Genomic DNA, 10635 nt, shown 5'->3' on the forward strand with positions numbered 1-10635 from the left:
CGCAGGTGTGTGAGTCCCGTTGCGGCCGGCCTCTCACCCAAGCGCCCCACTGTTTCAGTCCCAAGATTTGCGACTGTTCCAGTGTTTTCTGCAGAGAGCAAGCCCGCACTGCTGCCCGCTTGCCTGCACACAAAAGCCGTTTTCACGGCTACCCAGATAAATCTCAGAAAGAGTGTATTTTCTGGTGTCCCGGCCACGGCCGATGGTGCTATAAATGTAGTCTCGATGCCCACTCCTCAGTGCCCATCACTGCACGTAAGCACAGCCCTACACTTAGGGCTCGCGCACATAAAATCGACTCAGGTCGATTGCGCTTCCAGCATAGTGAGAGTGCCCACTTCCCAGTGCCCACGAACACTATGTCTAACACATCACAGGCTCTCTGTAAAAACGAGAACTGTGAGCGCGCGCTCTGCTCAGGCAGACGCCGCGCCCAAAGCAGTAAATGTGCCCGCTCCCAGCCCACATCTACTCGCTCACATGGGTCCTATGAGACTTTCTCAGCCCTCCCTCACTCAGCTAAGCACTGTAGCGAGGTCGAGGATGAGCGTCTCGCCCGCTGTATTAAGCGCGCGCCCCGCCTCAAATGCCACAGGCATAACGCCTATGTTTGTATCCCCCGAAGCGCCTCTGTCGCACGGCGATCAGAGCGCGCTCCGTATCCAGCCCCTAGCCAGCCATGCAGATGCATGGGCAGCGCTCCCAGGGGTTTCGGACTGGGTGCTAGGCATTATAAAGAGAGGCTTCTCGCTACAGTTTTGCCGACGCCCTCCCCGCTTCACAGCGCGCGTCGAAACTACGTTTTCGTTGGAAGTAGCTCACCTACTTCGAGCCGAAATATCAAAACTGATAAGCAAAGGGGCGATAGAGCGCGTTTCCCCAGCTCTAAGCGAAGGGGGACTATACAGCAGATACTTTCTAGTCCCCAAAAAGGACGGCGGTATCAGACCCATACTGGATCTAAGACGGCTGAACAGAGTATTAGTGAAACGCAGTTTCAAAATGCTCACAACCAGCAAAATTCTCGCGCACGTTCGCCGAGAAGACTGGTTCATGTCGATAGATCTGAAGGACGCGTATTTTCAAATACAGATAGCGTCACACCACAGGCGATACTTGAGATTCGCCTTCGAGGGTCAGACATACCAGTATACAGTCCTGCCATTCGGCTTGTCCCTAGCACCTCGTACATTTACGAAATGCATGGACGCAGCGCTCGCTCCTCTCAGACTCAGAGGCATGCGAGTGCTGAACTATTTGGACGACTGGCTGATCCTAGCTCAATCACGATCACAGCTCGTGGAGCACAGAACCATTTTACTCGATCACCTCGAGAATCTTGGTATCACAGTCAACTGGACGAAGAGTTCATTGAACCCCAGTCAAACGATTTCGTTTCTGGGTGTCGTTCTGGACTCACAGTCTATGACAGCGCGGCTGTCACCACAGCGCGCGCTGGCCATTCAGCGCGCGGCGAGGTCTTTTCGCCGCGGCGCTGTCACCCCGCTCAGGAAGTTTCAAAAGATGCTGGGTCTCATGGCCTCAGCATCGTCAGTTCTCCGGCTGGGCCTGCTCCGCATGCGCCCGCTGCAGTTCTGGTTGAAAGCGCGGGTACCGCGCAGAGCGTGGGCGACCGGTCGATTACGCCTCAAGGTCGATCACAGCTGTGTTTCAGCCCTGACGCCTTGGATGGCGGACGACTGGTACCAATCAGGTGTAAGCCTGGGGACTTCCTCGAGAGTGAGGATGGTGTCTACAGACGCATCCACCTCGGGATGGGGAGCTCTGCTCGAGGGCAGACCGTTCTTCGGCCTGTGGTCGGAACGAGAAAAGCTCCAACACATAAACTGCCTAGAAATGCTGGCAGTGCACAACGCGATGACGCGTTTTTGTCCCCGCATCAAGGACGAACACGTCATAGTCCGCTCGGACAACATGGCTGTGGTGTCCTACATAAATCGCCAGGGCGGTCTGAAATCCATATCCCTGTACAGGCTGGCGAAACGCCTCCTATTATGGGCTCAGCACAACTTACGCTCGCTGAGAGCAGTGCATGTACCTGGGCTTCAGAATGTGGGCCCAGACAGACTGTCCAGGAACAATGTTCCCCCGGGCGAATGGTCTCTACACCCACAAACAGTCCGGCTGTTGTGGGAGAGATTCGGCAGAGCGGAGGTGGACCTTTTCGCGTCCCGCGAAAACGCGCACTGCCCCGCATTCTTTTCAAAAACCGGCAGCGCGCTGTCCCGAAGGTGGCCGCGCTGCCCGTTATACGCTTTTCCCCCCGTCTCCCTCCTGCCACAGGTGCTGGAACGGGTCAGGAAAACGAAATGCCCAGTCCTGCTTGTAGCTCCGTTCTGGGAGAACCAGATATGGTTCCCAGTTCTTATGCAGTTGACAGATATCGATCCATGGCCACTGCCGTTGAGGAGAGATCTCCTCTCGCAGGCCGGGGGCTCGATTTGGCACCCACACCTGGAACTGTGGTCCCTTCATGTGTGGGTGCTCAACGGATACCCGTTGGTCTCACAGAGGGAGTCGTAAATACCATCACTCAGGCTAGAGCGCCGTCGACACGGCGGCTTTATGCTTCGAAGTGGTCGGTTTTCTCCGGCTGGTGTACAGCTCGGAGCATTTCACCCCTCGAGTGTGAGGTAACGGAGGTTCTCTCCTTCCTACAAGAGCTGTTGGATAAGGGCAGATCCCCTTCCACGCTCAAAGTGTATGTGGCGGCTATTTCAGCGTTCTTTGGTTCAACGCTGGGTCAGTCGCTGGGAAGGAATGATTTAGTCATCCGCTTCCTCAGGGGAGCTAGGAGACTGAATCCGCCTAGACCTCCTTCAGTTCCTTTGTGGGACCTTTCTACGGTCCTAGCGGCCATGAAAGATGCCCCTTTCGAGCCTATCCAGTCTATTAGCCTCAAACATTTGTCTTTCAAAACAGTGTTTTTGATGGCTCTCGCTTCAGTGAAGCGCATAGGCGACCTGCACGCGCTCTCTGTGAGCCCGGCGTGCTTGGAGTTTGGTCCTAATGACTCTAAAGTCATACTCAAACCTAAGCACGGCTATGTGCCGAAATCCCTCAACACGCCTTTTCGGGCTCAGGTCATTTCCCTGGCTGCCCTGCCGGCATCAAGTGAGGAAGGGGACTCGAGTTTTCTTTGCCCTGTTAGGGCTTTAAGAGCTTATATGTCCCGCTCTGCTGTCTTCAGACAGACAGAGCAGCTCTTTGTCTCGTTCAGTGGACGTTCCAAAGGAATGGCTGTTTCGAAACAAAGTCTATCCAGATGGATAGTTGACGCCATAGCGCTGGCTTATACTGCCAAGGGCATTCCATGCCCGTTGGGAGTCAGAGCGCACTCCACGAGAAGCGTGGCTTCTTCGTGGGCTTGGTCCAGCGGGATTTCCCTACAGGATATATGTACGGCGGCAGGCTGGGCCTCGCCGTCTACATTTATCAGGTTTTATAACCTAGAGGTTCCCGCCTTGCAGGCTAAGCTTTTGTCGGTGTAATCCGTTCAGCCGTCTAGTCAGACCGCTGAAACTCACGCGCTATGCGCTACCGACTATCTTGGGCAGAACTGTGTAAGACCCACATTTCCACATTAGTTCAGGCTCCCTACCCTGTCTATGTGATGTTATACTTGCGTCTGTGGACATGTCTATTCTACGACGCTACAATTTAGGGAATCAAGGCTCCCGCCCTTATTCCCTGACTCTGTGTGAGTCAATCTGGTGATTATGCACTGTATGCCTGAAATAGCTTCCGGTGATCAGTGTTTTTATCCCAGCACGCACGGCGTTTTGCAAGGGGTTCCCGTAGCGTTTTGATAAAACGCAGTACGAGAGGACTCTCGTAAGAGAACGTACTCGGTTACTAACGTAACCTCGGTTCTCTCTAGAAGAGGGAACGAGTACTGCGTTCTCTGCCGTGCGTACGGTTCACTCTGGTTCGCTTCGGCGATCAAAATCAAGTGAGTCAGCCTTCTCGAGCTCCTTTTATAGAGGTAAGCCACGCCCGTTTCGGCGGGAAGTGGCGAGGAGGGCGCGAAGCGCCCTCATTGGCCTGATGTCATCTCAGGCCTCGCTCGATAGGCTTAAGCAGTTGCCGCAGAGCAGCCAATGAGCGAGCAAGCCGTCTCGCCATAGCTGTCTGCTGCTGCCGCAACGCGTTTTACATATATGAAAATTAAAGGATAATTTTTGCTTCAGTGTTTCGTGAAAAGAGACTTTTCCCGTAGCGTTTTGATAAAACGCAGTACTCGTTCCCTCTTCTAGAGAGAACCGAGGTTACGTTAGTAACCGAGTACGTTCTCCTTTAACACCACCAATTCCACCAATCAGGGATAGGCTATAGGAGTCATATGATTTACCCACTTCCTGCTTTTGGGGATAGGTATTGGAGAGAATGGCTGGAAATGCACATGAACATTTACTTTAAATAAAGTAAAAAAATATATATTTTGTGGTAAGAATGTAATTTTTTGGTCAAAACTATATTTTCTTTGGTACTTAAACTTTTAAATATAAAATCATTTAATTTATATTAGATTTAATTGTAGTTTCTCAGGCAAAATGTGATGCATTTTTAACCTGCAAATTTCAAACCATTATGCTAATATGGCTTGCTAAACAATGACTGACAGGGATGGGGTGTTGATAATATTAATAATATTATAGAATGCCAAAGTTTTTTTTTTTTTGTAGTCTCTGGGCCCACCAAACCTGCAATTTAGGGTTAGTTCACCCAAAGGGATAGTTCTCCCAGTTTCTTTCCTCTGTTGAACACAAACTAATATATTTTAAAGAATGTTGGTAATTAAACATACCAGAACACGGCAGCCATTGACTTCCATAGGAAAAAAATACTATGGAAGTCAATGGGTCCCGTTAACTTTCTGGATACTAACATTTTTTCTTTTGTGTTTAACAGAAGAAAGAAACTCATACAGGTTTGGAACTACATGAGGGTGAGTAAATGATGACAAAAAATATATATTTTTGGTTGAACTGTCGCTTTAACAACATTCGTTTATCACCATTGTGACTGATTGAGAATTTTCACACATAGACACAAACCTGGTAGTGGGGTAGATTGTAACAAAGGCACACCATGTATTTGACATCAACTCATAAGGGCTGTGATATTCTTAGAGGTTTGAATTGGGTGCCTTTTATAGTAAAAATGTGGGTACTTTGTATAAAAGTTTGAGCACTCTAGCTAAAAAATTCAGTGAGTTACAAATGCTGAAGCAAAAAGTGTTACAACCCGGTCTCCCCCTACTCTTTATAAACTTTGAAACTGGCATGCTTTCCAGAATTGTTTTTAAACGTGCTTCAGTTTAATATAGTGACTGTGAGTTGCGTGTAAATGCTACTCTGAGTGTCAAAGCTGTTCTTAAGCAAAGGAGAAGACATGGCTAATTATAGAAGGTCCTACAGAGAGAGAGAGGAAAGATTAGCCATGATTAAAGCTTGTTCACAAACACAGCGACAGGACAGACAGGTGAACAGCGGCTGTAGTGAGAGGACAATAACGTTTAAATGCTTTAAAACTGGGCTTGATGTTTAGACAGAAACACTGGCGCTCACTGACCATCACTGACCATCACAGACAATACTGGGTTTCTAAGGGTGAGTACACAAAATCATTTTATGTAATTAATGCAAAATCATTTAATGAGAAATATACCTTTTAAAAAATAATTAATTTTATGAATGGTTATGCTATTTTAATGTTTCTAAAAAGCATTGAAACACTGCTGCATTCTCTATAGCCAAGTGAATGATCATCTCTCTTTATATATATATATATATATATATATATAAAATAGTTCTTGTCAATAATTTATTAATGAGTCAAAATAGATGACGTAGCAGGCATTTTTTTTGAGACACTGTAAAAGAAATGTCTTGACTGACCTTAAAATGTCAAGTTCCCATCACTTTCGAAATTGACATGCTGTCAAACAATGTGACCATATTAAATTTTCATGTTCCAGTGCATGCTGGGAAGAGGACTGAATCAAAAACCAATGTTTTCAGCAATATTTACTATCTAAGAATGATTTGTTTTATGATGTAGACTCTTTCCATTTTGATTTAACGCACGGCACACTGTGACAATCAGTATAGCCGCTTAAAACACTTAGTAAACAATGTATTCAAAATAGTTTTCATTATTCGTTATTTCATTCGCAGGTTCGTTGGTGAGGTTGCGTGGCATGAAGACGTAGTAATGCCAAGAGCTGAATCCTCCGCAATGGATAACTCGTGTCAGGCCTTGTGCCGCACCTTAGTCTCTCAAAACGGCCTTCAGCCACAGAACGTTGACATTTCACAGTCTGTACTATACACGTCCATCATGGGACTTCTGCTGGTGACGGACAAAGAGGTGAGAGCCAGTGCTGTGCCATTGACACAATCTGTCTTATTAGTGTGTTTGACACCTGGCACATATTATATATAGACCTATCCTGTCAATGTTGGGAACCAAAGGCTTAATAATTCATAGAAAAAAAGATATTTCGGCACCTGTAAAGGTGCTCACCTCCGTTTCTCCAGTGAGTGAGTTAAGTATATCTGGTCTTAACCTCAGTGTCATATGTGATAGTGTCTTCCCTCCCTTTTTTTAATTGGATCAGAGATCTATAAATGGACACTCAATCACTGTAGGAGGGACGGTAAATGACAAACCAGTCACCGCTTGTGATGTAATTGAGGAAGTCACCCTGACAGTCATTTGCTGTCACTTTTTCATCCCACAGAGAGAGCTGCAACTGGGAAATGGACAAGTTGGATTGCGTAACGTTGGAAATACTGTATGTTCTAATTAACATGTAATACTTATGTTTCAAAGACAAATGGTATTGTTTTCCATACATATTCACACATTATCTTTTGTTTTAAGTGTTTCCTCAATGCCATCGTGCAGTGTCTCTCCCACACTCGTAGTCTTCGGGACTACTGTCTGATGAAAGCCTTTCTTCAGGACAAGCACTCCAACCAAGAACCTGTGCTTATGAATGGTAAATTCAACCATTTTAAAATCAGACGTTCCTTTTAAGGCACTCTCTTTTTAATATTTTTGTTTGTGATTTACTCATAGAATTCTCTAAAGTTTTGGCTGGCCTGTGGGAATGTGATGGTGGGGAAACCACTGTGAATCCTGGGAAGTTTTATCGTGTCTTTAAAGAGTCTGTGCCTTATTTCAGTGGCTATAGGTATGTTCAATCCTAATTACCCTCTTACACTCTCTGAATAACACAATATTTAAAATATGTGCTAGTGTATTAACATTTGTCGATAATATCAGCAGTTGTTATGTACTGTATATAATATATAATCCCATTTCTTTCTCTCACACAGTCAACAAGATGCTCAGGAGTTCTTGCGGTTCCTCCTGGACAGGCTACATACAGAAATTAACCGTCGCCCATCCAAACGTCCCGCAGTTATTCAAATGAAGGAATCAACATACCCACGATTCAGGTACGCCATGAAGAGACAGATCCTGTGAGGAACAAACTGAGCTGGAGGCATTCAGATCCTCTAAATCCCTCATTCTCTCCTGCAGGATTTCAGAGGAGGCCTTCGCAATGTGGCAGAGGCATCTTGACCGGGATGACAGTAAAATTGTCGGTAAGTAGCAGCCCTGTAATATAATGAGGTATGTTTTTGGTTCTTTAATAACTTTAAGTGCCATCTGGAGGGCATTACAGCTGTACATCACTGTGCAATCTACAGTAACATTGACTTAATGTTTAAATATTTTGGCTGCATAAATTATACACTTTTTACTTCACTGATTTATGCTTAAAGGGATAGTTCACCCAAAAATGAAAATTCTGTCATCATTTACTCTCCCTCAAGTTGTTCCAAACCTGTATGATTTCCTTTCTTCTTCTAAACACAAAAGAAGATATTTTAAAGAAGGTTGGTAATTAAACAGTTGCTGGTCCCCATTGACATCCATAGTATTTTTTTTTCCTACTATGGAAGTCAATGGGGTCTATCAGTCGTTTGGTTACGACTTTCTTCAAAATATCTTCTTTTGTGTTCAGCAGAAGAAAGAAAGTCATACAGGTTTGGAACAACTTGAGATAGAGTAAATGATGGCAGAATTTTCATTTTTGGGTAAACTATTCCTTTACGTGGACATTTTGATAGAAACATTTGACACACATCTTGCTTATTAGCTAAATGTGTAAAACGAACAATTAGACAATTTTAATTAGTCATTTACTACATGCTGTATTCAGGCACCTCACATATTATTATTATTAACATGTATATTTTTGTTTTGTTTGTATTGTTTAATGATTATTTGGTTAAAGTCTGCATGAAATGGAAGTTGCGAAAGTCTTTTATAGTGTGGTATCTGCTGTAAAAAAAACTAAACAATATTGATATGTTGTGCTATGTTTGCATGCTTGTATCTTTTTTCATTTCTGTCCATCCTAAACATTCTTCCCATGTCACAGATTTGTTCTCTGGTCAGCTGCGCAGTTCCTTGCACTGTTCAGTCTGCTCCCATTACTCCAACACCTTTGACGTGTTTTGTGACCTGTCACTCCCCATCCCAAAGGTAACAATCTCAGGCCTCAACTTCTGGTGTTGTGTGGATGATGTGTCATTCTTTTGCGTGTGTGTGTTTTGCAGAAGAGCGATTATGGCCGAACTGTCACTCTGAAAGATTGTCTAGACCTCTTTTCACAAGAGGAAAAACTTGATAAAGAAAACTCACCGGTAAGTGAAAAGCATGGCTAGTTTGCTTGCGTTGAAAATGGTATTTTATCCTGATACGTGTTGATTTGTATGTGTCTTAGATGTGTGAGCGGTGTAGCCGTCGCACTGAGAGCACAAAAAGACTGACCATCCAAAGGTTTCCTAGAATCCTGGTTATACGTATCCTTTTCAGTTAGTCAGTGCTGAGTTAAAAGGAAAGTTGATATTTCTCTCATGCCGTCCCTGATGTATATGGCTTTCTTCAGATATACACAAAGGCTTTTAGAAAAATAATCAAACTCTAAGTCCATATAATGTAAAAATGGTTGAATAGGCGACCGTGACAGTAATCCATGTGTGGATGAATCAATGTCTTCTGAAGCGAAACAATTGGTGTATGTAATATTTGTAACTTTTTTAACTAAAAAGCTTAGAAGTGGCGGTTCTCTGTTCTTCCGCACTTACGTCATGTGTCACAACATCCCTCTCATGATTGTTACAGTAGACCGGAAGCAACGATTAATAGTTTAAAAAGTGAAACATTTCTTACACACCTTTTGTTTCGCTTTACAAGACATTGATTCATCACTGGGGTTGCTGTGTGTGTTTTTTCAAGCATCAACCGAGCGACACCCATTCAATGGCGTTATATGGATTTACAGAGATGGATTATTTTCCTAAAAATCGTTGTGTTTTATCGAAATAAAGAAAGTCATATACACCTGGGATGACATGAGGTTGAGTAAATGATGAGAGATTTTTCATTTTTGAGTGAACTATCCATTTAATCAGAGTTCATGCTTTCTAAAAGATGCTTGCTTATCAACATTGACTTAACCTACCATCTCAGACTTAAATCGATTTACCATGTCAAGGTACTCAATCTCTAAAAGCACAGTGTCCGTTTCCTTCCCCCTGACCGGGCTGGATTTGGGGCCATTTGGACCTGTTGACTGTGGTGAGAACAAGAATGAGTATAATGTACTAACTTTATACATGATAAAGTTCGAATATTGTTATGTTTAGTGGTGTATGCAATATGACTGAATGTTTGCTTTCAGGTCCAGTGCTGTATGATCTGTACGCAGTGTGCAATCATTCGGGAACAGTAAATATGGGTCACTACACAGCCGCATGTCGAGAGGAGGAGGGCTGGTGCTACTATAATGACTCGTGGTGGGTGCAGTTTTTGCTCTGACCTTTTCCATACAATAAAACAATGGTATTTAAAGGGCAATACTGATAGAACCGAAAGAAGAATTTCTCTCACAATACAAGAATAGTAATTTGCTCCTATTAGAGATAATATAGAACATTTTTATTCCTTTGTTCAATGACATTCAGGTTTTTTTTTTTTATCGTAAAAATGAATTAATAGTTATTTTGATTCATTGACCCGAAGACAATGTTCTGTTCTTTTCACAGTGTTGATGCAATATCAGAGGATAAGCTTCAGTCCAATCAGGCATATGTTCTCTTTTACGAGCTCAAAATCTGCAATATCACCAGAAAATGAGGGCAGAGAATGTATGTTGTTATGAGAGACTTCAATGATTATTTGGCAAACTTCCACTGGCAAAAAAGCTGCACTGTGATGTGTGTTGAAAGCTAATGAGCAAGTGTGGTCATTTCACTTCATTGTTAAATTTCATTATTAAAGCCATGTTATTGAGGTATTCTTTTTTACTACTGTAATTATTGTTTGTATTAACTTATTAACTTAATGCACATTCTTTTAGACAAAAATGTATGTTATAAAAAAAAATCTGTAGATATGTTAGGAATTGTTGTTTGCATCAAAATTGTTTTTGTTTGACTTTTCTTGCATATTCTTATTCTGCAATTAAAACCTGAATTTTTGTTTAATTAAGAATGTAAAAGCAGGGCTAAACTAAACAGGGGGAATTAA

At 43.6% G+C, this 10635-nt stretch overlaps 1 protein-coding gene across 1 annotated transcript; it reads left to right on the forward strand.

Moving 5' to 3' along the window:
* The first annotated feature begins 5571 nt into the window (after nucleotides 1–5571).
* Nucleotides 5572–10401, forward strand: usp21 (ubiquitin specific peptidase 21). Its single transcript, XM_081385760.1, has 13 exons — nucleotides 5572–5633; nucleotides 6201–6393; nucleotides 6767–6820; nucleotides 6910–7027; nucleotides 7108–7222; nucleotides 7368–7490; nucleotides 7576–7640; nucleotides 8483–8586; nucleotides 8661–8747; nucleotides 8828–8906; nucleotides 9577–9684; nucleotides 9788–9902; nucleotides 10152–10401. The coding sequence occupies exons 2-13, from the start codon at nucleotides 6238–6240 to the stop codon at nucleotides 10240–10242; spliced, it is 1215 nt and encodes a 404-aa protein (XP_081241886.1). The 5' UTR covers nucleotides 5572–5633; nucleotides 6201–6237; the 3' UTR covers nucleotides 10243–10401.
* Nucleotides 10402–10635: the final 234 nt, after the last annotated feature.

This window comes from Scardinius erythrophthalmus, assembly GCF_964197995.2.
Source record: "Scardinius erythrophthalmus genome assembly, chromosome: 15".
Classification (NCBI taxonomy): Eukaryota; Metazoa; Chordata; class Actinopteri; order Cypriniformes; family Leuciscidae; genus Scardinius; species Scardinius erythrophthalmus.

Excerpts from the sequence above, each read along its gene's own strand:
- usp21 (XM_081385760.1), top strand. The coding sequence starts at position 6,238 with ATGCCAAGAGCTGAATCCTCCGCAATGGATAACTCGTGTCAGGCCTTG. Across the intron at positions 8,907-9,576 it reads TCCTAGAATCCTGGTTATAC|ACTTAAATCGATTTACCATG; the intron begins GTATCCTTTTCA and ends CTACCATCTCAG. Across the intron at positions 9,685-9,787 it reads ATTTGGACCTGTTGACTGTG|GTCCAGTGCTGTATGATCTG; the intron begins GTGAGAACAAGA and ends GTTTGCTTTCAG.